Genomic DNA, 27,523 nt, shown 5'->3' on the forward strand with positions numbered 1-27,523 from the left:
CTTTTGCGGTTTGCGCTGGTGCGAGAGCCACCCGGTTTTTGATGTTGATAATATGAGACCCTTTCGCAACCATGTGAACCTAACACGAATGTATAGGGAGAAGAACACATGCGTTCGTGTCACCTGCTATGAAATTATCGGTGATCGCTACTTCTGTCCTTATGAATTTCGCCCCAAATGGTTTACCTCTTTTCCAGGACGAATAAACTTTGGAATGTTTTTCCTTTTTTTTTCTCCCTTTCCAAAGCGAGCACCCATTTCTCCTGCACCATTTTGTTTACCTCTTTTGAGAAAAAATAAAAATAACCTCACTATGAGCTTTACAAATGAAGCAGAAAAATATTTGGACTCGTGTGATGGACGTTGGGTGAGTAATTATCCCAGTGTTGTTCACGTAGGTGGTGAAAAGTATAGCCACTTTTGTTATGTATAATCAGGTCCCCACATACACATATAAACCCTTACATACACTCGCACGGATCATCCGCGGAGACAGCGCTGTGGTACTAAATTTACCCCAAACGTGTCTGACAGTGTGAAAATCCCGCAGCGAAAAACTGCCATGTCAGGCAAAGAGGGCTCATACACACCCCCCACATAGCAACGCACAAGTGGATGTACACCTAACCTATATGCCATTCTTCACTCATCATCGTGGCGCCGTCGAGTGAAATATGCACAGATCGAATTTTTCGCAACGTGTTACAAAAATTTGAAAGAGAAAATGTTTAACGTTTGTCCTGCTGGACATGCAAGGTGGAACACACAAAAGGGCTTTCCATCGATTAACCCATCGGTGGCACATTTTTTTTTTTTTTTTTTTCCTCTCCTCCCGGGGGAATTATACCCAGTCGGAACCCATTTTGATCGTCGCTGAACTATTCAGTGGCGCGAAAAATATAACGTCTTAGAAAGATTATTCGCAACAGTTTTATACAATTAAAAAAGGGGGCACCGCTGGCGTGGCTTGGTGATGACACAGCGGGGTGATAACACTACAGGGGGTGGGATGCGTGGACAGGCACACATCCCCTTATGCACAGACTGGAAAAAAGGGAAAAACTGCCAAGTGGGCCAGGCGGTTACCATACATTTGGAATAACGCCCACACGAAAAGTTGTGCCAGCTGGCGTACCGTGGTAAAATGCGATTATACGATTAAACACGCAGCACAGGGCACATCGCCGTGCGTGCGTCAAACAGGAGGCGGGCTTGCACCGTCACTTGATTAATTGGTTAAATTAAAAAAAAAAAAAAAACACCACGAAATGGGGTAAAAGACGCCTCCCCTAGATATTCCATTCAAATCGCATCGATGTCGATTTCCTCCTCGTCGCCCGTGTAATTCATACCATCTTTGGCATCCAAAAATATTTCTTCCTCGTACTTTTCACTCTTGGAGTCTTCAAACACCTTATCGTTATCGTTGGCGATTGCGTTATTTGTACTACCCCCGTTTTGGGTTTCCCTCATTTTGTCGTCATTATTTCGCAAAGACTTCACTTTGTAGCTGGTTAAGTTGCTATTCACGTGGTTACTAACTTGGCTATCTTCCTCCTCCGATTCGTCATCATCAGATTCGTTTTCCTTCAACCAACTGACGAAATGCTTCGCCATGCATTTGCATTTATTGTAGCATTCCAGGTAGTACTTATTTTTCTCATCAATACTATCACAGTTGTTCTTCTCAAACAAGGCCGTGGCAGAACTGCCAGCATCATACCATTTAATGATGTCCTTGCTTTCGAAGATATCATTGTTGTATAGTACTTGCAAAATATAAGGGTAAATAATAAGTGCATTCTCAGCGACCTTATTAACGTAGTATTCCAGGGCGAGAAAAATATCCGTAACGGTAACCGACGTGTCATTGACCTTCTTTATGTACTTGATATACTTTTGTAATAATTCCTTGGTTATCTGATTGTCAAATAATGCAGAGAGACAAATAAAAATTCTACACTTGGAATCAAAACTCTGAGACACCTGCAGCACACGAAGTTCCTCGCAAAAGTCGTTTTCACTGATATTTGGGAAGGTAACAAATAGGGTCCTCAATCTTTCGATAACTTCCTTAATTTCTACACTGTCAAAATGGAGAGATTCCTTCTCTAATACAAAATTGTCTTCCGTTTTGTTTTTCTTTTTATCTTTTTTTTTTGATTTTTTATCCTTCTTAGCGTTTTCATTATTTGTTGGATTACTTTTATCTGTGTCTAACCCGTCGGAACTATCGTAGTCTCCTCCGGAGGGTGGAATTCCATTTCTCGTTTCTTCGTTCTTATCCCCTTTTTCTGCTAATCCCTTTTCACTCTTTCCCTTGCCATTTTTTTCCACCTTTTTATCTTTCGTTTTTTTCTTTTTACTTCCAAGCGTGCTTATCTGGGGGGGGTTCTTAATCATGTAGGTGGCAATTTTGTGAGAATTATTTAGCTCCCCAATATTTCCACATGCGTTGCACTTACATATTAGGAACCCCTTCTTAACGATGATATCCGTTTCGGGTAACAAACAGTGGGGGCACAGAACATACATTTCGATGAACTTGTCTAAAATGTTTACTAAATCGTTTTCCTTATGAGCACCATTTACAATTGCCTTTTCTTCATTCTCTTCAAATTTTACCATCGTTCCTAATTCGCATCCAAAAAATTTCGTCGGATACATGGGCGGCCTTTTCAGCGATCTGGCGATTTCCCCCATGTTTGCAATGTTCGTCCTGATGCCATTTCCTCTTCCCTCAATTTTGGATATCAGCCTGGGCATCTTGTACCGGTAGTTTGGATCGTTTCGATCCCGCGGAATGTTAATGTACGACATGGTTACAAACACGTGTTGCACTAAAATAATTACAGCTTCTTCGGTGCCTATACACTTATATACTCCAATAAGGTGTATGCAGACTGATCAGTTTGGTAACGTCTCTCTGGCCCTGATTAAATTCTTCCCTTTTCTTATTTTTTTGATGCGCTCCCAAGTGGATAATAAACTGATTTAACCCCCTCACCGAACGAATGTACACAAGGAGAGTATCCCTTGGGTAGAAACTAACACATACAACAAGGCACGGGGGAGGGAAATTAACGAATGGACAAAGCTGTATATATATACACACACACACATACAAATATAAATATAAATGCACATATGCACGTTTATTCACTTCACCAAAATGGCGTACCTCCTAGTGGTGCTCACGTTTGATGCATAAAATGCATGTCACTAAACAAGGTGTGCTGTGCACGCTTATTTACATGCGCGTAACGACTAAACATCACACAAACACACATACAACTCTCCGATAAATAAACTCCAACGGGGCGTACAACAAAACAATAACATTAAAAAAAAGGGGCACACTATACAGGAATATATGGGATACGCTTTTATGCGTAACACAAGTATACATAATAGGAATTGTGTGCTATATACTATACTGAGTGAGGTAGCTAAAATGGGGACCTGCCAACTTCATAAATGGGCATTTTTGCTTCTCCCTGGGCAAATAAACAAAGACTAAACATACGTGCACGCCGACAACTCAGCTAATTGCTAATATGAGATTTGCTCTATCCGCGTGGTGCATAAGGCACATAAGGTATTACAACATTTCGCATATAAAAGAAATATGCGTATTGGGTTTTTCCACTCTGGATCCCGTGTGTTCACGAACATGTACGTACAGATGGTGCCTGTGTAGGACTGCTAAATGGGTCCTTTGCTGTTGTTCAGACGAAACAGTATTTTTTTTCCCCTATATCATTGTGTGTTCAGGTGAATCTTCCGTTGTTCCTCTATTCTAGATGAAGCTACTTTCCCTATGCGAAAAATTTTTCCGAAAACGGCCAAACGGTTGACCCATTCTATTCGAGCCGTTAAAACCGCTCTGCTCCTGAGACGAGTCTGGTGTGTTGCCTAGCCTGATGCAGCGTGCCTTCGAATCACTGTTCATTCATCACTACTCATAAGTGCTCAATTTGTGTAGCTTTTTATAAAATATTTGCTTCGCACTATTTGGTAAAAGAAATTCATGCATCTTACTTCTCTGTGCAAACGCTGTGAAAAATGGAGACTTCAAACGGGAGTAAAACCACACATGTGTTGTTAACAGGTGGGCACACAAAAAAGAAAGGCAACTTCACGCAAACACAAATGAAGCTGGTGCGTACTCACTAGGCCTCTGACTCTACGTCTTCCTTTACACCCATATAAGGTTTCATTATTAACTGATACACATGGATACAATTCTACTGCCAACAAGAGTGATGATCAATTCTGGGTTTATTTTCTCGACACGCATAATTGAAATATTGGTTCAAGCAGAAGAGGGGGGGAGGGGTAAACACAAAAGTACTTACAATGCACATGTAGATTCCCACTTACAGGGGTGCAGAAGGAGTCACCAAAAGGTTAAATATTTGTAAGGTACAAAAAACTAAAACTTTAAAATGCGTTACTAAGGATATTAAGAGGATAAAATTCCAACACGTAACATTCTCGAAATGGCTGCACAATAGACGTTTTTTTAAACTTCTATAAGTGTTGTGTATTCGTTATTCTGTGCATGTATATTTCTGCCTTGGTGGATTTTACCAATACAATATAGAGGAGGCTGTACTAAATGTGTCATTTGTGGAATGCCTAAAGGGATTCTTATGCTTTTCTTGTTTTATGTTATTATCATTCGCATAATTAATGTATTTTGTATAACCCAATTTACTTTCACAATTCGAAGTCTTCATTGACTTTTCTTTACAAGGATGTAAATTCGTGTTGTCGTGGAGTTTAATCATGCCGCTGATGCGTTTGCCGCGATGCTGCGTTCGTTGGGGTGGATTTGTTTCGTGTCACGTCGTAGCGTTATATCTTCTGTGCACACAAAACATTCACTGCTGTGCAAAAAAAAAAAGGGCCCTCTCTTCTAGGACAGAAAATATGCTCTATGCTGACGCAATCGCGGGGATGCAAACTATGTGGATTAAATATCTGGGCGAACCCCTTTCCCAATTAAGATGCACACAAGTTAGCTTTTGAAAAAATAAACGATCCGTATGTACATATGTACACGTGTAACACAAATACTTATGCAATCGTGACAGTTTTTTAAACTGTGTGGAGGGTATACATAAAGGTGATACCTCTGTGTGCGGCTGTGTTGGGGTGTTCCTATATATTTTACGCTGTTATTTTAGGAATAAATAACAACGCAAGGAAGGCGCTTTGTATGCTCAATTACACATCGTAAGCAGTTAAGTGGATACATATACTTACGCCGATAGCGACATATCACCATGTACATGCATACGTATGTTACGTACAGGTATATATTGTACAAACCCAATGCAACGCAAAAACGTTTCCCACGAATCAGGGTTCGAGAATAAAGGTACAGTTAAGCAAATGATGATACTCCAACGTGTACCTTTTTTCTTCCCTCTACTTTTACATACATTTAAATTCTCCTTTATTTGACTTGAATTTAAGTTAAACTTTCCTGTTCCAAAAAAAAAAAAATATACTTTTTTTTTTTTTTAATATAATGTTTGTGTTTTGCTTCAGATGGAAGGGCATTCAATTATGAACTTTCGCTAAAGTATTCGAAAATGACTTTTATACATTTTTCTTACAATATGTACATGAAAAGTGTACATTTATTAAAATAACAAAATTATAAGTTTACGTAAGCATTTTGTACATTTTTACATGTATAAATTGTTAATGCTTTTTTTTTTTTTTATTTCCGTATGGGCACTTTTTTTTTTTTTTTTTTTTTTTTCATACCTTCAGAGTTTTAAAATTTTAAAATAATAATTCGACACTGAAGAAAGGAGTTCATAATATACGGATGAGCATTTTTTTGTGCACATGCATATGGCCCTTCTACAGGTATGCATGAATGAATGGATCCCATCGTACGTACACGACGAATAAGGCACAAAGGTGTACATTGCGAGGGCGTACATGTTCAATTAATCGTTTTAAACTACGAAAATTACGTCGCGAAAATTATGTTGCGAAAATTATATTGCGAAAATTATATTGCGAAAATTATATTGCGAAAATTATATTGCGAAAATTTTGTTGCGAAATTTAAGTTACAACTTGTGTAATGGTTCTTGTACAAGGCGCTGTACGTGTCATGCGATTAACACGCTCGTCCTTTTTGCTCCACAAAAAAGGGCAAGGAGCGAACGAACACCTTCTCTTTCTTTCTTTTTTTTTTTTTTTTTTTGCCGTTTTAAAGAGTTGACTGGACTGATTCACTTTAACAACTCTAAGAGAAAACAAAAAATTGCCTCCGGTTAGTAGAAAAAATATGTAAAGCGAAACTCCATTTTTATAACACCCATAGGGGTGAATATTTTAAAGATCAATTTGAGGGAGTAAAAAGCGCGCACTCTCTATAATCATATTTATAATATATATATATTTTTTTTAATATGTGTTTTTTTTTTTATTTTTTTTCCCTTTTTTTGCTATACTTTGGCTCACACTTGACACATCGAATGAAATTAAATTCCAAAGTGGAAGTGTTCGCAATTTGGTCGCACATGTGTTATCGCTTATAAATGCATATTTGGGTAGAGGAATTTTTACAGAGGCACGTTTTAAGAGTTTTCTTCTTTTTTTTTTTTTTTTTTTTTTTTGTTCCCTCTCCATTTTCTTAAACTTTTTTAAAAATTCAGCAGCTTACGTGAAGCCTTCCTAAAAGACGCATTTTTTAGCGCCAAAACAACCGCGAATTTGATATAGGTGTGGTGTGTAGTGGAGGTACCTCTTAAGGCGCCTTCGTTGTTCATGAAGAAGGCATGGTGTAGGAGTAGGCCATATAAAAGTTTGTGAGGACGATGGGGAGGAGAAATCCCTTCTGCACCGTTGCTTCTTCCCTTTTTACACGCTGGTCTGGTGTTTCCCTTTAAGACAAAGGGGGCACAAAAGGGTGATCTGCGAATGATGAACGGTGAACTTATAAATGTGCAAATGAACGACGTACGACGTGGCTACGAACTTGCGAAAGTTACACATGCCCAGTTCTCTCATGTTGATCTTCCTCCTGCAACACATTAAAAAGGGCCCCGCGAAAATATTTTTAACCCTTCACATGGCAAGCAAATTTCGCCACAGGAAGGATGACTCCCACATTGTGATGATACTTTTACGTTGAATGGGGTTTTACGTGGAAGTGGAGAGGATGCCAAATTATTCTTATTCGCACACTGTACCAACGTAAACAAGGGCATATGCCCCCAGGCAGTGATGCCAGACTTTGGTTTCAGTAACACCCACCGCGCCCCTTTTCCGTTTAGCACATATTATGACTGTGTAAGTAAAAATGTGTGATCAAAGTATTTTAAAAATGGCTACAATTTTGGAAAAATTTAGAGGGTCTCTTTGTTCTGCGTTGAACTGAACTTTCCGTTCGCAAAAAATATTGCAATTTGTGAGAAGGGGGAAAAAAAATAGCCTTTATTTTCAATTGTTCACGTGCACTTTTTATTTTTTAACTTTTCGAATTTTCGCTCCACCCGCCCCCGAAAGAGCAATGTACGCATGCAGATCACATGCACGAGGAGGGGTAAACGTGAACATGCACATTAATGTATGTGCATACATGCTAGCGCAACTAGGTCGCAAGGGAAATGGCTATTTGTTATTAGTTCCAAAGGAGGCGATCACACCTTAACAGCGCGTTTAACGACTATCCATTTTTTTTTTTTTTTTTTTTCAAACCGGTGAAACGGGAAGAACACCAAAATTACAATCACACATACGAGTATTTTACCACGTGTGCTGCGATGTTTACAAGCTCGAATGATTATGCTTGCTGCCCCCTTTTTTCCTTTTTTAAGTATCTTATAATAAATATGTAACATGAAAATAAACAAAGAATGAAACGATAATCCACTGCTAAGAAAACTGCGCTACCAGTTCGCCTCCTCCCAGGTTTGATCATTATTTTATTACTTACACACCCGTGTGAAGTAAAAGTATAATCGTTTATTTTGGTAAACATCTGGCAGGTTCTCACCACATTGGCGCACTACTCTGTTGGCCCACCCGTTCAACCGTTCCCGATTGAGCAAAAGTGAGGCAAACAGTTCCGCCCAGAAACGGCGTAACTGAGGAGGAGCGGTACATACTTTTTTGATAGCGCCCGCTTCATTCGCCTAAGTGGTGAAGCAGATATACGGAGAAACTGCCAAAGGGCAAACAACCGTCATATATCAGCATCCCCTGTGTGATCTGCCCACCGAGACACAAAATGAAACAGGAACAGAAACACATCATAGAGGTGAACGCCATCAAGGGCTACTACAAAAAGACATTCACCAACGAGCTGCTGCTTTCACTGCAGAAGGAAATAAACATAGAAGACCTCCTATACTCATACAACTACTATTCCAATTTGCTAACGGAAGATGACAAATTTGATAATGAGGAGGTGGGGAGTGAATACCTGAAGAGTGAAGACGAACAGGAGGAGTTACCACCGAGTGGGACAGACAAGAAGTATAAAGTAAGGAAAGAAGATTCGGGGGAAGATATGATTAATTACTTCGACCCAACTGTAAGTGAAGAATTGTATGAAGAAAAAATCGAACAAACATTCGAATATTTGGATAATTTTTTAAAAGCATTTTATGTTCCAAATGATATGAACAAATCAGGCGAAATGGAAATAATAAATGACGTAGTGAAAAATTTAGTAATAGAAAAAGTGAATGATGAGGAATATAAAATATTGGACATGCAATGTGAGAAATCCCAGATATATGAAATTACGTTAATCATCATTGCGTACATTATTAGGAATATTTTCAGTTTAAGTTTGGGAAGGAAAATTATTTTTTCCAACGAAAAAATGACCAATCTGTTGTTAAGGGCGTTGTATAAGCAAAATATATACATACAAATATTCACTTTGAAAAATTTAAAAAAATATATCATGGAAGATGGAGAATGTTTGCAAGACATCCACTTAAAAATGATTAAAATTTGTATCTTCAGTAAATCGCTGTGCTCTTTCAATCGCTCCAACGAAATGGTGAAACTTTTAGTGAAAGAAAATAAACACGTGAGTGAAATTTTCGATTTATATTTTTTAAAAAAGCTTAAGAAGTCTTTGGAACATTCGGACAATGTGCAACGCCTACGATTGCTCGATCTCATTGCAGAGTGTGCAAATATAAACAGCCAACAAATTTGCAACATTTTTCAAACGAAGAAGAAAAAAAGCGTGATGCAGGAGAATGTTGAACAGGACGTTGGTATGTCTCACCAGGGGGAAAAGAAAGAAACACACACGGGTGGTGATGTGCCGCATGGAACAACGGACAAATATGATGACGATGCCAATTTGGAAAACTTCACCTACGATAGCAACTACGAAGAAGAGGAATGCACCTATGATGACATATCCTTTGTAAGTAAAAATATCGTACAGGATGAAATGAAAAAGCATAATATACAGTTAAGTCAAATATGCAAAATGGTAAAAATTAATGTATACAAATATTTATATATGTTATACCAGAAGGAGGATTTACTGCTGAAAATAAATGTGCTGGAAATATTCTCGAAATTTGTGCAAAACGAATACTACAGTGATTGTACTGTGCAGAATTGCTATCTTTTGCACACCGTCTTGAAGGATCTACACAATCCAGACGATGATGTTCTTCCCCTGAGTATACTCAACTCCCTCATTTGTTACGCCAAAATAAGTTCAGCTCTTCTTCATTTTATAATCACCGCACATGACAATATTCTCATGAAGACGATCATTTATTATCTGGCGAACGATTCCACTAACGGTAGTAGTGCCAACGTGGAAAAGCTAATTGTTGGCATAAAATCCTTTGGCTACTTTTTTTCAATGAAGGCGTCTTGTCAAGCTCTTGTAAATCTAAACCAGAATGCACACCTTATTGTAATTAATAACATAAACACACACTCACACACGAATGTTTTAAAACACGCAATAAATATATGGATAAAAATAATACCAGCCGAATGCATGGGTGCTCAATGGAACAAACAACTCATTCACGATGTCCTCTTCCAAAAGGTTATCACAATATTAAAAGAAATAGATGACCAAGAGGTTCAGATAAATACGTATCAATTGCTTCGTGTAATGATCCCCTACAGCATTGCAGATTTTATCATACAGGAGCAGTGGCTCATTAGGACTCTCCAAAGCAGCTTTGGAAACAACAGCTACGAGCTCAAGATGAGTAGATACAATTTTTTTAAGGAACTCTACGAACTTAACAAAATTACCATAACGAATGATGCCTTCGCGGATAACCTCATCAGCAACTTTCTGGAGAAGATGCCCAAGAGGTATTAGCCCGTTACTCGCTTTCACGTTGGCAATTTTTTAAAATTAGCGTACCAGAAAATGGAAAAAAAAAAAAATTTTAAGTTTACTCTCCCGCTTAGTGTACATCTATGCAGATGAAGAAAAAAAAAGAAAATAATTGAACAGTTAAATATTCGTCAAATGTTATCACATTTTTGTATACCTTTAAAAAGTGTCTATTTTTTTTTTTTTTTTTTTTTTTTTTTCTGAACCATACCGCCATTTTTAAAGACCCAATTGGGTGACCTCCAACTTGAGTTTACAAAGCGAAAAAATTACGCCGCGCAAAATTGTGCTGAGTGCAGCAAGAGTTGCTACTTAAGGGCTTCTAACGCTTTCTGCATGGAAGTATACAAAGGGGGAGGTAGTCTGTCCCTACGCCCCTACGTGCGTCTACTTTTTGCGCGTGCTACGAATGGAAGTGCACCCTTCTGATGATTTTCTTCACGTATGTGCGTTTATCCATGCCCAGGAGGGACACCACTGCCCCAGCGCGTGAGCCACGTAGTGGTAAAAAAAAAGTCTATATGCTGACGCATGCACATATGGGTGTGCCTCACCAGTGCCCCTTCCAGTTCGTAGCAAACTTGCGATACAGTATCCCCACGCAGAGTTGAAAGGACACCCATTAATAACCTGAAAGGGCCATGCAAACAGAAGGAAGGGGAGAAATGCACAAGAATAGGATCTAGCCAAATTGTCCAACTGTGCACGATTAAGAAGGGAGAAAATGTCTTTGGAGTTCGGTTCGGGTGAGGCCCTTCAGATAAAATGCTCCTACATGATAGAAAAATATAAGAAGAAGCTGCAAAAGGTGAAGCAGCTTAAGAGGGTAAGGAAGGAGAGCGGAGAAAAAAGTGGAAATTACTGTATGCCCCGGGGCAAAGCATATAACCAAAGTGACAAATTAATTAAACAAATGAGCATCCAGAAAGGGGCACACATCCACTTCTACCCACCCGCAGGAGCTCAAGGCGTCGCTCGAGAAAAAGAGGAAAGAGATCTACATGGACAGATATTTTCTCAATGTACGCAGGGAAATTGCACCCAATTTACCTTCAAAGGGGAGTGCAATCGCTAAATCGGGCAGACATAGTGAGGAGAATCTGTGCAACTATACCTTCATATGTGATGCCATTTTGTATATGTATGCATTCTCTCTTCCCCTGTTATATACCCCCTTATAGAAAGAGAAAGAGCACCTATACAGCGAACTGGCCAAAGAGAAAGAAAAAATCGAAACGGAACATCTCGAAAAAACGAAGGAACTATACAACAGCTACTTTGCAGATATATTTCTGTATGAACAGGAATATTATCAGTGCATTTATAAGGTCTTTAAAAATTTGCTTCTTAAAAAGGAAGAAATTGACGAGAAGGAAAGGCGCGTCCTTAAGTTACAGGTAGGAGCGCTGACGGAGGGGGCATTTTAAGAAGATAAAAAGAAAATGTCGGACCTATGACCTGTTCGTTTTAGCTATCTAGCGACTCACCATTTTGTGCAATTTTTTTTTTTTTTTTCCAAGGAATACGCCTGGATGACGCTTTCAGACAGGAACGTAGGCGAAAGGGAAAACACACACTCAAAAAAAAACGCAAATGCAAACGCAAACGTAAACGCACGTGTCGAAAATAAGACGGGAAGTGCTGACAGGGCCCCGATCAACCAGCCGGAGGAAGCGGACCATAGCCGGGACGACAAACATTTCGATATAGAAAATTTATGCGATTTGAACATTAACGAAATTTATCAAAGCATCATACTGGACCAGGGAGAACGTCCACACAATTTAAGCAACAAAAGTGATGAGTTCTCTGAGTCCATTATGGGGCAGATTCAAGGGGGGACTAACTCTCCCCCGTTCTTGGATGAACAATACCAATTTGGCAGTGAACACTGTAGCAGTGTGTCTGGAACGGAAAAAAGTGGCACGTTTAAGGAACACCAATTTTTGGAGCTCAGTTCACGCGGAAGGAAGGATACCCACACGGAAGAGTTACGTAACCCTCTCGAAGGAGAAGATGATCAGCCCTATGTGGAAGATGTACTTTGTGAGCATGACGTGATCGACTGGGACGACGCAGCCGAGGATGACCACTCAGGTGGAGGAAAAATGTCCACCCACCGTGAAGAAGACAAAGAGAGCACCCTTTCCAAATCGGGAGGAACAGAACAATACGAGGAAATGCGCGAAGAGGGAGAAGTTGGCCTGCGTGGGAGCATCCATTTTGCTGACCAGAAGGAAGAAATAAAATGCCTCACAAATGAGGAAACATCTAAAGGGGAAAAACATTACCCAAATGAGTACCACCCCAATAGTAATGATGAATACATAACTAGGGACCATTTAGAAGCTGCGGAATGTATGAGCGGTGAAGAAGTGGATGGACAGAATCGACGCAGCGCCATCGATGCTAATCCGCTGAGCAACGCAGTTGAAGAAGAGCTACGAAATAATGATATAATTCAGAACAGATCGGTGGCAAATCCGCAAAAGGAGAATGCGGAACTAGACCAAGTGATAGAAAATAACATCGACTTTAATATATCGAGCTACTTTAGTGGAAGCTACGAAGACATAGCTGATTGTGAGGTGTTAGCCCTAAACGATGATGCCGCTGACGAACCGGAATATGAAATGATCGAAGAGCGCCTCTCTGGTGCCGATTTGGAAGAGCTTGGAGACTCCCCTGAGAAGAACCACGGAAATGAAGGGGACACACAATATGGGGAAATATGCACAGTAGAGGATCCCACCAAGCAAACAAACCCAAACAAGCAAATCGACCACGTAATGCAAACGAACCAAATCAGTGCAATAATAAATGAGGAAGAGCCCTCCCAAGGAATAAACCCCTTCCCCTTCAACGAGAACGTTCACAACTTCTACAATGAGTATGAACACATGAGAAGGTTCAATGAAGATAACGACAAAATTCAGTCGTCCATTTTTAAGACGCTCTATAGTTACCACAACGAGTATTCCATTCCGATAGAAAAAATGCAAACCTTTGAAAATTACGTGGAGGAAATTGGCCAGCTAGAGAATTATGAGCATATCCTGAGTTTCATCAACGGAGGGGGTGAAGACCAGCCTGGCGCGGATTGTAATAATCACCCGAATGGAAATTCTCACGATATGGCGAAGCAACCAGTGGACATTAAGGTGAACTCCAATTTGGGTCTACACACAGTTAAAGAACTAATAAATTACGTGAGTTCAACTGCTAAGGGGAACGATAATGAAAAAAGCGGCTTCAAAAAAAAGCACAGAAAATGAAACGGCCAGCACTTCAATATGTTTATAGAAAACGCCCCCCGTGTATTGTCTCCCTTTAAACATTTTTATATGCGCATTTTTGCATATCTACCCACGCGGCGAAAAAAGGCACGCTTATGCGTGCATGCCTGTTTATAGCGGAGTGATTATTTCGCTCCCTCGAGAAAACGACCCCACGAGGAATGCCCATACGGCGGGTTAACCTACAAAAGGTGTGTCCAGCTTCCCCAAAAATGTAAACTTTGCTGCACTGAAAAAAAGTGTGCTTGGACAGATGGGGAAAAAGAAATCCGATGACAGCAGCAAAGGAAGTTCCCTCACTTGTGCCTTCCCCCGCTCTAAGGAGACGTCTAAAATATGCTCGAACCTTCAAACGGACCCCACCCTTCGTCTTAAAAATGGCACACATGAGAGAACGCCATAATTAAAAAGGAGCATACACATACTTCATAAGTTGGGAAGTCATTAATTAAAAATGAATAAACATGAAAAAGAAGAAGAGAGCCGAGCGCAGGCAGAACACACTCATAGGAGCAAAACTCAAAATTGGGAGACCTAAAAAAGTAAAAGCTAAAAATATGAAAACAAATGTTTTTATGACTTAAAAAAGGTGCTACTGTCTGCACGCCAAAAGTTTTCTTTTTTTACGTGGACTCTCTGCTTCAAAGTGAGACTTCTGCAGAGGCACACCTAGGCTACCCATTCGTGCATGCATTAAATGCCTCATTAGGAAAGGCAGTATATTCCATGCCGATTGTTGGAACGTTGGATGATAGGGGCACATGCAAATGCACAGGTATATATATGCACATAGATGGATAGCCCTTTATTTAAACATTTATGACCCTGATTTTATCACATCGACCACTGGCAGTGATTCCCACGACGCGCCGCATTCAGGGGAGGGCATTTACAAAGTGGGTACATCGCAACGTCGTTCCTGCTGGCTATGTCTTTCCACTTTACCACGCATTAGCACTTCCTGCCACCACCTTGTGCTCACTTCTTTTTACCCTTGTTCATCATGATAGACTTGTTCAGCAATGTTTTGTCGAGCTGCTCGATTATGCTATTCCCGCCGCTGCCCGTGGTGCCAAGCTCACGCCCATTTTGCATCCCCTTCATGAATCCCTTTATCCCCACCAGGTTGGCGTTTTTGTTAGCATTATTGCTGGCGCTTCTGTGCGCGTTCCTGTTCGTGGTTGCGTCGACTAAATTGGCCTTGTTACCTCGGCTGCCTTCCCGCCCAGCAGGGTTGCCAACCTGATCTAGCTGTTTACCACTTTTATCATAAAACGGGTTCTTCTGCTCATTTGTGTTTGGAGCAAAATTATCTTCGTAGAATTCTTGCTTCTTATTCCGCATGTTGCGTGTTACTTCATTCCTGTAATTTTGGGGAGCATTATGATCCTTCTCGTAGTAGACGTTACTGCTGTTGTTTCGCGTCTTGAAGTTGTTTCCATCCCCTTGGTGGATCGAATTCGAATTCAATCTTCTACAATTTTCTTCACTTGAGGGGAGGTTATTACCCCTCAGGACGTTACTGTCACTGTTGTAACCGTTGTCTGCCATCATCCTGACGTTGGTTTTCTTTTGGGGGGCTGCCTTCAAGGGTCTACTCGTACCGTCGTAACGGATACGGTTGTGCGTGCCACCTCCGTACTCGTTCCCGTAGTCCTCCTCATACGCACCACCCCCGCTTGGCTTCCCCAAAGGTTTGTACTCAAACGAATCATTCATATTTCTACTGTTTAGTGATTTTTCCATGTTATGGTAAAAATCCTCGTTTTCCTTTTCAGAGACACCCTTACCAACATTACCGTAGTACTTTTCAGAATTTATCTCCTCCAGGAATTCGTTAAAGCTGCTCTCCTTTTTTATCGATTCATTTTCTTCACCGTTGTAATTGAAAAGGTTGTCCCTGTTATCTGTGTTACCTCTGTTGTCCTTCTTTTTCGCCTGATTGGCGATTCTGCTATTTTCCGTCTGCTTGTTCAGTGCCCCTTTCATCTTCTTCCCACTTTGCATTAAGTTGGACATGTGGTTTATCGACTGCATGTTTCTGTTTACCAGGTTGTCTATCTGGTTGAGCGGGACTAAATTTTTCCCACCTCCATTTGTATTTGTGTTCCCATTTGCGTTCCCATTTCTGCTTCTGTTTTTGCTCATGTGGTCGTTGCCTTTCGCAAACCCCTGAGCTGCCATCCCTCCATCCCCTTTCGGAGGGAACCCCCTTTGTATGTCCTCTCCTCCATGAACATGGGTGTTAATTTTGTGCAGATTATCCTTTATGTTGTTTATGTTGCTGTTTATGTGATCCACGTCATCGTTAATGGTGCTAATATTTTTGTTAATGGTATCAATCCGTTGGACGTCCTGCTTGGGTTCCTTGCTCCCCTCATAATTTCCATAGTCCATCCCCCCCTGATGCGACGGTTGGGATGGTTGCTGTTGTTGCTGCTGTTCGCACTGGTGGTCCTCCCCCGTAATTACGTTCATGTCTCTTTGCTCATAATCCGTGAGGAGAAAATCCCCGTCGTACTTACTATTCTGCTTACCCGATGAATTACCGTAGTTACTTTTTACATCTATCAAATCGGATTCTATTAAATTGTTCACGTTTAGGGACGCCAGCATGTTTTCTCCATGCGCCTGCAGTCGGTGCTCCTTGAAATTCATCCTCGAGGCCGTCCTCATGTTTGAAGCGTAAGTCAAGTTGCTGTTTCCCATCTTGATATTCGTGCTCAGGTCGTTAATGTTGTAACTGTTGTGACTGTTGCGGTTGTCACGGTTATCACGTCGATCCCGCTGCCCGTGACCGTCGCTGAAGATGCCTTCGTTCGGGGAGGTGGTCTTATTCCCATGAGGAACGTTTGCGTAGGTGCTGCGCTGCCTCTCGTACCGCCCCTCCTCTAAGGTCTCACCACCTTCCCCTCCGTAGCCGTAATTGTAATTCTCTGCATACTCATTCGCCATATCGTCCCCAACATTGCCCACCATATCGTTCTTGTTCACCATTTGATGGTTGTCATTTATTGCGAAAGTACCCACTTGATTGAAGGGATCCTTTTCAAAGTTACTTCTAGATTTGCTACCCGGGTGCATCTTCCTACTGGAGTTGTTATCCGAGTAGTGCGCCCCGTCATGGGTTAGCGAATAATCGACCGTATTCTTTCTACCATAGGTGGTAGACACGTTAATAACGCCGCCTTTCTCATTAATAGGACCGTACGAAGCGTCCACCTGGGGTGCACTACTGTCATACGTATCCATTCTATTTGACCCCCCCGGTTTAGACTCCTTCACTGTCGTATTGATCCTCATATCACTGTTGCCTACCCGGTCTGACGGATGAAACGCCTCCGATAGTCCCAAACTGTTGCCATTTTTATACTTCAAAAAAGGCTTATTTTTAAAATTCTCATTTATCATGCTATCAATATATTGAATGCTATTATTAATTTCCAAATTGTTGTAATTAAAATTGATGCTTTTTTTTCTATTCTTCCTTCGGATTAGGTCTAATCTATTTTTGCCAATAATTTTTACCTTAACCTTATTCTTGGAGTTGCTAGCTCTGGATAGATTCGAGCTGAGTTTTCTGTTTTCTAAATTTTTCAGAGATATTATTGCCCCCTTTGCATTCTTACTTCGACAGTTCTGTAACTTATTCAACAGGTTAATCTCGTTTTCCTTCTCCTTCAGTGACTTTTCTTTATTTTTCAATTGCTCATGTAGCAGTTTTAGCTGCTCTTGTATAAATTCTGTGTCCTTCTCGTGCTTCTCCTTCATGAGCAAGAACTGTTTTTTCTCCGCTTCGAGACTGTTCCTATCAATTTGAATGACTGTCTGTTCGTCGATGAGTTCCTTTTCTCTCTTCTCGATCATTTGAAATTGCACCTCCTTTTGCTTTAAGCTATTTTTATAATTCACTAGTTGATCCTTAACCATTTGTAATTCGTTCTTCTTTTCCTTCAGTTTTTTTTCTCTTCCTTGTAGCTTACCACTGTACTGTTTCAAGTCGCTGTCAAATTCGTTTAGCTTCTCCTTCTTCTTATGCAGTTCGTCTTCATTCTTTTTCTGTTCCTTCTCCTTTTCGATGAGATTGATTTCTTTCGTTTTTAAGTCCTTATCATAATTTAGCAGTTCTTCTTTGTTCTTTTTAATTTTTTCCAACTGTTCGTCGAATATTTTTCTTGACTCCTCCATCTGTAGTTTGTCATTATGTAGACTCTGTTCCCTTTCGTCCAGCTCGAATCTTCTCTTTTCCATTTCTTCCTTCTCCTTCTCTATGTTTTCCTTTTCCTTGTTCAGATCCTCCTGCTGTTGTGACAAATTTATTATTCGAATCTTTATGTCGTTTTCTTCCTTCTCTTTGAAGTTTTTATAATTTTTCAGCTCAATTTCTATTTGTTCCTTTTCCACTTGTAGATTTTCCTTTTCCAGGTTTAGCTTCTCCTGCTGCACGTAGAGCTTGTCTTTCTCTTCCTCGATGTCTAGGTATACTCTCTTTTTGAAGTTCTCTAACTCTTCCTGCTCCTTCATAATGAGGTACTTCATTTTGCTTTTCTCCTCGTCCAGCAGTTCGTACTTTTTCTGTATACCCTCTTCGTACTTTTCGCACTTTGAACGGAATTCCTCTTCATAAATCTTTTTCTGTTGCTCGAAGGAGTCTCTATCTTTCATGATTTTTTTTCTCTCATTTGCGATTTCGATTTGCAGTTTGTTCGCTTCCTCTTTATATTTTTGTTCAAGTGTTAATTTTTCATTTTCTAAATTTTCCTTATACTTCTTCTCAACATAAACTTTGAACTTTTCCTTATCCTCCTCCATACCTTTTAGCATGGCTCTCCTCTCATTTTCTACTTCTTCCCTCATCCTTTTGTTTTCCTTTTCTACATTGTCCAGCATAGAATTTTTCGTCCTATCCATCTCCTCCATCATGATCATTTTCATCTTGTCTACATCTTCTACCATGAGCATCCTTTCCTTGTTCAGTTCCTCCACCATGTAATTCCTTTCGTTTTCCTTTTCCATCTGTAATTGCTTTTTTTCGTTTTCCATTCGGTCCAACATTTTGATTCTCTCATTTTCAAATTCCTTTTTGCTCTTGTTAAGCTCATCGATCAGGTCGTTATATTTGTCTATTCTACTTTTCAATTCGTTCTCCTTTATCAGGTTACTGCGCTCATTTCGCCTCAGTTCCTCTTCCTTACTTTGCAAATTACTATATTCACATTCGATCATTTTTTTCTTCTCCTTTTCGAGGGAGTCCAGTTCCTTCTTTAGCATTTCCAGCTCGTTTTTCTCCTTCACGGTTAGCATTTTTTCTTCTTCCAATTGTTTTTTATCATTTATTAGTATTTTTTCCTTTCTCTCTATATTTTTCCTCTCACCTTCAATTTCCTTTTCGCGCTCTTCCATTTCTTTGATCTTTTTGTTAAACAGTCCAAACTTCTCATCATATTCGTACAGCTTATTTTTACACTTATTTTCGATGGTAATACATTCGTTCATTTTTTCTAGCAACTCCTTCTGTGCATTGTCATATTTATTCTTTATCGAGTTGATATATTTTTCCTTCTCCTCAATTTCGTTTTTTTTCTTATCAATGGTAACTTCTTTTTCCTTAATTTGGGAATGTATCTTATCTATTTCCTTTTCCTTCTCTGCTAGCATTTCTACTTTTTTTTCAAAGTTGTCTTTTTTTTTTTTAAAAAGGTTCTTTTCCGTTTCGAGCATTTGTCTCCCTTCCTCCATGTGTAATTGCAGTCGAGCCATTTGCTTGCTCGCTTGACACACACACACAATATTTTTAATGTCATTTTTTTTTTTAATATTTTTATCAAAGGAAAATAAATCCTCGTAGTTACTGATTAGCGGCTGCATTTTGTTCTTTTCATTTGTCACACACACGTTATAACTTTCGTTTCTCTCATCGTCGTATGCTTCTTTCTTTTGCAAATAATTCCCCCCCGTATCGTTGTTGTGGCCGTTCATGTGCTTTTTCCTGAGTTCATTCAAGTCGAGGGTTCTCAAACCGCCCAGTTCGTGAATGCTATTCTGCTTAGGGGCGTTATTGCCGCTGTGCTGTGCATCAGCGTTATTTCCGTTCATGTGGATAGTATCATGGGTACTTGCCTGCACTGCATCATAGTTCGGTTTCACACCCGGCTCGTTCACCCCTACATCCGCTGGAACATTCCTCAACAAGAGGCCATTATTTTTACCATTCTTTAACTGCAAATATTTTTCGTACCCTGAAATGGTGCCCGACTCCCTCTCGTGGTAGTAGGTCACCTTGGCCTGCGTGTCATCAGCGTAACCTACATAATTGCTAACTCGCTCAACATCATGTCTGCCTAGATTCACGTTGGTCGAGTTCGAACGTCTGTGATGGGAATTCTTATAATCCAAGTGCAGAACATTCTTATTATTGTAAAATGAATTGTCTGCATAATTTTTCCTCACGCTGTTCAATCTCGCATTGGATCTGCTTCTCTCTTCTTCGATATTCTTGTTAATGTTCATCAAATTTTCTAAAATTTTCTGCTTCCTAGTACTTATGCCGCTTTCGTTGGTGGTTGCCTTATGTCTACTGTCGCTGTTGTAGTTATACCTGTTCATCATTTCGGACTCCCTCTCGGCGGAGCTTTTCTTCTCGCCTGGGAAGTTGCTCTCTTCCCTCACCGTTCTGTTGCTTACGGTATGGTTCACTACGCTGTTCGGTGCGAAGTTTCCCCCTTGGTTAAGGAAATTCCCCCTCAAGTCGTTCTTCGACCCAGTGTCACTATACAACACCGCATTGTTGGAGTACATCTCTTCATGCTCCTTCTTAGTCTTGCTGCTTGCCCTTTCCTTCACGTCCTGAACATGACTTGGGAACTCCCTTTCGTACAGAAAATTATTTTTATACTTTTCCTGCAACTCGATTAGCTTACTCGTGTCATTATAAGCAGGCATATTGCTATTCAATTTTTCTACATCATTATTATATAATATATTAAGGTCTACTTTGTTAGAATTATTATGCTTTGGGATTTCCATCCCTGCTGAGGTGTACCTAATATTATTCTTAAACGGTACGTCTTGATTATTAGCGAGATGATCCTTGTATGTTCTGTTACCGTAGGGGAAGTTGAAGTTAGCTTCCTTACTGTCTTCATTGTTTCTTTTATTGTCTTCATTTCGAAGGAACATGTTTTTCATTTTTGTTCCTTTCAAATGGTCCATGTAGTCTCCATCATGTATATTATCTTTGTACATCTCGTAATTATTCATTTTGTCGTCTTCCTTCTTTATATCTTCACAGCTATCCAAAGCTGCATTGTCCTTATCTTCTTCTTTCACGTCCTGCACGTTTGGAAGGGAAGTTTTCTCCGTGTAGCGTCTCTCAGTGGGGACTTGCCGGGGTGACAGTTCCCACAGGAACATGTACACCGCGATATGATTCAACCATGCTATCATGCAATTGCACTTACCACGCCTGAAAATTTGTGAGTATTTTCGGAGCCCTGCCTACTCTGCGTGTGCTCTACGAAAGGGGGGAAATGAAAAATGCTATGCGAAGCGTGCGGCAACTCTGGGGAAATTCCCCCATGCAAGCGTGGTGCGTAAAAAAAAAAAAGAAACTTCTTTCAGTTGCCTACTTTTGTTAGATCTGTACAGTGGCTCGTACATCTCCAAGCCCACATGCTTATTTGTGTTAATCTCTCCAAGTGCATAAAACTTTCTCTTTGAACTAACAGCGTCACTGAAGTTCCTGTTGGAGGAACTGTAACTAGGTGCCTTATTATGAAGCTTGCTACGCTCATTTTTAAAGTTATAGTAGTTGTTCCTTTTTGCGTTATCTACTAAAAGGTGACTTCTACTTGTCATATGGGAGTTATTTCTGTCGGACAATATGCGCTTGATTGCCGACTTGCCATTGCTGTCTGACTCTTGCCTAATTCTCCCATTCGAATTACTACTTTTTTTGAATAAATTTTTGTACTTATCGATGAAATTTGTTCCATTATGCATAGAGCCCTTTTTAGCGGTGTTAACATTTTTGCTACTTATGTATGAATGGTGACTGCTTACATTTTCTTTATCCGTCTCGTCCTTCTCCGCTTCGGCTATCTCTTCCTCCTCGTCTTCGTTTCCTCGTTCTCCTCCCGTGTGGGTGTCTCTTTCTTTTTTTCCCCTTTGTCTTCCCACGCGGTTGTTATCTGTGCTGGCGTAATTTAAAAGGTTGTCATTTTTGTACTTATTTTTTATTTTCTCAATAGTTGTGTTACTCCTACCTATTAAATTTTGCGCCATTCTCGGTTATGTTACTTGCATACACACCACTACTCCTGCTAAACGTTTTCATTCTATTTGCTGTCTTACTTTGTCAGTATACGGGCCGTGATGCGCCCAAATGAGTAATCTTACACGTTTAAGGAGGACGTGGAAAAAAGGAAAAAAAAAAGGGGGGGAGAAGAGACGGAGAATGCGAAGAAGATGGCGAAATACGATTCCGTGTCCTATTAACGGTGATCGTTTTTCTCCTCCTGCTTACAACTACGTCATAATTCTAATATAATGCATTTCAATTTGAAAAAATGCAATAAAAAAAAGGCATTATGGCACGCAAACGAGGAAACATGCAAACGGCTAAATCATTTAACCTATATTTAAAACGTAAAATAGCTTGTATGCCTTTTGTTTAAAAAAAAAGGAAGGGGGTAAAACTGAAAACAACTTTTGCGCACATCAACTATTTTCACTTGAAAAGTTTGTTCAACATGTAAAAGGTGAAAATACGGAAAATTTATGCGCAATAAATGTGTTTAAAAAAAAAAAAAGGTGGAAATGAAAGAGAATGAAAAATGTGGTTGTGTAAATTGATACGTTAGAACTGAATTTTAACGCATACGCAAACATGTTTGGTAGTTATTCACCTGCGCGATTTGCATTCCTGCGTTTTTAATGCTGGTTTTGCATTTCGCCCGCAGTTGCAATTTCTCTTACAATCTCACAGTCGCAGTACCAGTCACAGTTCCTACGTGGACTTTTTCACTCCTTACATCGTTGAGCGATTTAAAAGGAAAAACGAAAAAGAGAAGTCTATATGTGTAAAATAGCGGCGAAGAAAAACCATGCGCACAAGTAGCCACCTGTTGGGTGTATTTTCCCGAACTGGTAACACATGCATAATTTCGCATGGAACTGCATACACGTAATGTCACACTCGCGTAGCTGTGCGGTTCGAAAAATATGTAAGCATACACATGTAGCCCTTGCGCGCAGGTGTGCGCATAAGTACGTATGTATACACGGAGTGACCGCGGAAAGTTCCCTTCACACCCTTAATGGAGAAAATTAACAGGGTGGAAAAAAAAAGCGGGAACATAAACCGATCGAAGAGTTAATAAAACTTGTATAACTTCTGAACGTGTTTATTATCGCCATATCGATGAATAACCATGCTCCGATTTAAAACTCCATTTTTGCATTTTTTTTACGTGTATATTTAGGTAGCTTTTTTTTTTTTTTTTTTTTTTTTTTCCATGTCTGGGAAGGGGAAATTATTAAAATAAAAAAAAATTTCATTTCTACATGCACAGTACAGGTAAAAAAAAAAAAAAAAAAAGGAAATTGTGCACAATGGGAAATAAAAAAAAAAAAAAAAAAAAAAGCTGTAAAGGAAAAACTTCACGGTGTGTAGAAGTACCAAAAATAAATTATACCATCGCTTCTATAGAAATGATTACAAAGCATCACACACAACATATTACGTTTGTTCGTTCTTTTACGTAACTACTTGCAGCTTCTCCGCAATTTCGCTCATATTTAGAAACCAAGCTGTTTTGTCTTCTACGTTTGTGCATACTTGTTGTAACACGAATGAGCACTTTACTGATCGAAGAAAAAGGGAAAATGTGATCCTCATTTGGACTCCTCTTCGTCCAAATCTCCATTAGCCCATGTGCCCCTAACCATTGCTACGTCAAAAAAATTCTCCCCGATTTAAATTTGTCACATAAATGAACTATCAGCGAAAATGTCCCTACGGGCTGATCAGTTTAACGGCAACTTTTGTGGAAGCACTCCTTATCAACATCAGTGCTGCGTTCGTGTTATACTTACTTTTCTTCTAATGAACACGAAAAGGAGAGCGTTTTTTACCCCCTCATATGAAAAAAGAAGAAAAAGAAATTTCACCTGTACACACACGATCGATCATCAAAGCCGGACAAATCGTTGCGCTGAGTTAAAAATGAACCATGGCGAGCACCTCAAATGGGTCGTCCTATTTATGCGCGCATTTGCAACGAACAGCACATTCTACAATAACACCATTCCTTCTTTCTCTGTGGTATGATTTGCATATAAGACTAATTTTATGCAAAGTGGAGTTGCTCATGGCTAGCGAATTATGAAACAAATTGAAAATTAGCAAATTGCACGAGGTAGGGTGACGGGGAAAATAAAGAAGTTTGGCGCAAACGTGTAATTGGGCGTAATGGAGGCGTAATTAACGGCATACTTGAGGATGCAACTCAGTGCATGCCGAGTAGCATCACTACGAGTGTGTCCACTTGTAAGCAATAAATAAACATGTGAAATTTGCACAAAAACATGGGGCAAAAAAGTCTTAGGGCAAAATACGCAGCACACGCAACAACATCTGCGCAAAAAACCTTAAACAGGTGGCTAATAAATGGCAAGGAAAAATATACACATATACTCGCTTGTGCACATGTACGTGCATGAAAACGAAACAAGGGCTGACTTAACCGCTCAGCTACGCACCAACACACCAACGGACGTTGCGCTTGCACACTTTTTAACATTCCCACGAGCACCCTCTACTAATTTGTGTAGTTTACATTTACTAGGACGGCTCCTATATGGAAATCCTTCTTTATAACTTCTTCTTCTGAAGGATTTCTTCATTAAATTTGGTCTTCTTAAAGTGCGGGTTTGTGATATCCAAATTAAAATCTTTATTTTTGTACAAGTCAGCAAATCTACTATCAATTAGGTGGCCATCATTTACTTTTTCTAGGAGGTTTTCTCCGTGGCCTTTAAACATGACATCTTTTTTTCTTTTGTTTGTTTTTTTCGTTATGATTTTTTTTATTTCTTCATCTTTCTTTTTTAGGGATTCCAAATAGGCCTTTTTCTTTAATTTCTTTTTCTGTCTCACCCTATCTAGGTACTTGTCCCACGGATTTTTCTTTTCTTCCTTTTGGTCCTTACTTTTTAGCATGTTTTTGAAAACTTGTACGACTTCGTTTTCGTTGTCGCTATCGTCAGCGTTGGTAGTGTTGCTTGCTTGCGCTTTACGCTTATTTTTTTCACCACCTTTTTCATGGTAACTTTCGGTTAACTCGTTCGTTATGCTTCCACCAGAGTTTTTATTCGAGGCAAAAATTCCCTCTTTCGACAAATTGATCACTCCCTCCTTGGATGCAAAATCTTCCTCCATTTCGTCCATGTATATGGAGAGGTTCTTTTTGTTGACGTCGTCTCTAAGTGTACCTTTGCCACTATTATTGGCCACTCCCCAATTGGGCTCTTCCTTCTGACCACTTTGTGTATCATCTTCGTTTAACCAATCGCCAAGGAGGAGCTTTCTGTAATATTCCCTGTTGTCTTTTTCCCTTTTGTTAAGTGGTGAATTATCCTCGTTGCGATTCTGCTGCTCCTCCTCCTCCCCATCGCTGGATGAAGAATTAGCTAGATATTCCTTCAGGTCGAGTTCCCTTAACTTCTCTTCACTAAACCTCGTGGACAGAAGTTTTTTCCTTTTAGGATTTTCATCCCATGTTGACTTGGCATGCGTATGTTTTAACGGTGTACTGACGCTATAATGGAATTGGTAATTATCAGGTATCTTATTGCACGTCTCCTTCACCTTATAATCATCAAGAGAGCAGTTATCATCAATTATTCTAAGGTCTAAATAATTGATGCAAAAATCTGCATCCATATCGTTTAATTCTTCATATAAAAATTCTACTATTTCTTTATTATAACATTCTACTACTGCGAAATAGTATCTTGATCGCTGGATTTGGTATAGTCGGATTTTTTCATTTTCTTCCTCCTCGTCGGCACTGAGGTTGCTGTGCAAATTGGCTTGCTCGTTTTTTTTTTTTTTAAGTTTCGCCTTCTTACCTTTTGCACCGTCGCTTGTGCTGCTGTCCGAGTCGGCACTTTCATCATCGCCTGTGCTGTCGTCCTGATCGGCACTATCGTCCAGGTCTTCGCTTCCGTCACTTTCGACGCTCTCGTCATTATTGACACTTTGTTCGGCGCCTCCGCTGTTATTGCTGTCCTCGCTTGAGCTTAGATCCCCCTCATCTACCTCATCACCCTCTTCATCCTGAAAGTAATCTAGAAAGTTGTTCTGCCTATACACAGCTCCGTCTCCTTTCCTCTTCAGCTTTAAAATGTCTAAATTAATTTTGGGGCCATGTTTTTTCTCCTGTTTGAGCTTCTTTTCCCCATATTTAGAGGTGTATATAGTGACCTTCTTCACAGCTCTACTTTTACTATAATCTATGTTTTTTTTTTTTCCTCTTTTCAAAATTGTAATATGACTCAAAGAGGTAGAAAATGTCGGCACTGGATATATTGTCCCAGTCACAACCTAGGACGGTAAAGCGGCTGGTCACGTCGAAGGTCATCTTGATATTTTCCTTACTTCTCTTATACTTGGCATACCTCTGCTTCTCCATTTTGGTGTTATTCTTTTCCTTTTTAAAGTTAATTTTCTTCGTTTTGTTTAGCTTTTCCCTTAACATGTTGCGTGTTTTCTGCTTATCCGTTTTTTTGCCTTTCTTCTTGGTAAGGGAGTTGCTGACGTCGTCCTCTCCACCGCTGCTCTGATCGTCACTTCCTTCGCCGTTTTCTTCGCTGCTGTCTCCATCGCCTCCCTCATCGCTAGACTGGTCGACCGTCTGGTCATACTTCTTCTCACGTTGTGCATTTTTTCCTTTGGGTTTATTTTTTCCACTTTTTCCCCCTTGGCCATTCTCCCCATGGCTACCATCGCAACTGCTCTTCTTTTTTAACTTCTTTTTTTTACGCTTCAAATCGAAGGAACTGCTTTGCAGCGATTCCGTGATGTTGTCCTGTTCACTACTTTGGCCATTCACGGGGGGAAGGGAAGTCTCCTCCCCGTTGGCCTTTCCACTGTTTTGACTTCCCCCTTGGACCTCTTCATCTGTCATGTTTCTCATTTTTTTCCTTGGGGGCACAATAATTGTATAATCTTTCGTTGTATCCAAATTGGTGCAATTAGCACATTCATTTATTTTGTTGATTTCTTTCTCGATGGCCATTTCGCTGTCGTTTTCATCTTGTCTCTTCAGATCTTCCTTGTTTCTACTTGCCTTTTTTTGTGCTCTGCTTTCCGAGTCGCTATGCTTCGTTCCTCTGTTCCTTTCGCTTAGATTCTTTTCCCCATTTTCATCATTCCCTATCGTTTGGTGCTCTATCCAGCTTTCCACACTTAACGTGTTGTCATTTATTTTGATTGAATTATCGTTCATTTTGTCTTAACCGCATGAGACACTTATCGATTGTTCTTTTCTGGACATGTGTTTGGACACCTGTTCGCAGCGTGACAGCTAGGAGATTTTTCCCCACGTGTATACGGGTGGGTATTTACTGAACAACGCTGGCACCCTGAACAGGCACTTCTACGTGATGGGCACAACGGTCCATACACGTAAGTGCATATATATGGACTACGAGGAAGACGTTGCACAGGTGGTAGAGCCGGCAATTAGGCACCTTTTTAATCCCTCCTCTGCTGGTACATAAACAGGTGGGCACTTTGTAGGACAAAGAAGGCGTATACGTTTTGCTGCCTTCTATAAACTTGCGGGGGGGC

General features: G+C 40.1%; 5 protein-coding genes across 5 annotated transcripts; 2 read left to right on the top strand and 3 right to left on the bottom strand.

Annotated features, from left to right (window-relative positions):
* Window positions 1–1,302: 1,302 nt before the first annotated feature.
* Window positions 1,303–2,820, bottom strand: PCOAH_00006970 (Eukaryotic translation initiation factor; the record flags this gene model as incomplete). Its single annotated transcript, XM_020057507.1, has 1 exon — window positions 1,303–2,820. One exon carries the CDS (start codon window positions 2,818–2,820, stop codon window positions 1,303–1,305), a length of 1,518 nt encoding a protein of 505 aa, XP_019913245.1.
* Window positions 2,821–8,263: 5,443 nt separating this feature from the next.
* PCOAH_00006980 (Uncharacterized protein) lies at window positions 8,264–10,354 on the top strand (the record flags this gene model as incomplete). The annotated part of the gene is made up of 1 exon (XM_020057508.1): window positions 8,264–10,354. The coding sequence occupies one exon, from the start codon at window positions 8,264–8,266 to the stop codon at window positions 10,352–10,354; it is 2,091 nt and encodes a 696-aa protein (XP_019913111.1).
* Window positions 10,355–11,096: 742 nt separating this feature from the next.
* PCOAH_00006990 (Uncharacterized protein) lies at window positions 11,097–13,647 on the top strand (the record flags this gene model as incomplete). Its single annotated transcript, XM_020057509.1, has 4 exons — window positions 11,097–11,198; window positions 11,332–11,394; window positions 11,554–11,769; window positions 11,893–13,647. 4 exons carry the CDS (start codon window positions 11,097–11,099, stop codon window positions 13,645–13,647), a joined length of 2,136 nt encoding a protein of 711 aa, XP_019913017.1.
* A 999-nt stretch (window positions 13,648–14,646) lies between these two features.
* Window positions 14,647–21,951, bottom strand: PCOAH_00007000 (Uncharacterized protein; the record flags this gene model as incomplete). Its single annotated transcript, XM_020057510.1, has 3 exons — window positions 14,647–21,000; window positions 21,129–21,181; window positions 21,297–21,951. The coding sequence occupies 3 exons, from the start codon at window positions 21,949–21,951 to the stop codon at window positions 14,647–14,649; spliced, it is 7,062 nt and encodes a 2,353-aa protein (XP_019913001.1).
* A 2,590-nt stretch (window positions 21,952–24,541) lies between these two features.
* On the bottom strand, window positions 24,542–27,179 carry PCOAH_00007010 (Uncharacterized protein; the record flags this gene model as incomplete). Its single annotated transcript, XM_020057511.1, has 2 exons — window positions 24,542–26,177; window positions 26,227–27,179. 2 exons carry the CDS (start codon window positions 27,177–27,179, stop codon window positions 24,542–24,544), a joined length of 2,589 nt encoding a protein of 862 aa, XP_019913250.1.
* Between the last annotated feature and the right edge of the window lie 344 nt (window positions 27,180–27,523).

This window comes from Plasmodium coatneyi, chromosome 4 (assembly GCF_001680005.1).
Source record: "Plasmodium coatneyi strain Hackeri chromosome 4, complete sequence".
Taxonomy (NCBI): domain Eukaryota; phylum Apicomplexa; class Aconoidasida; order Haemosporida; family Plasmodiidae; genus Plasmodium; species Plasmodium coatneyi.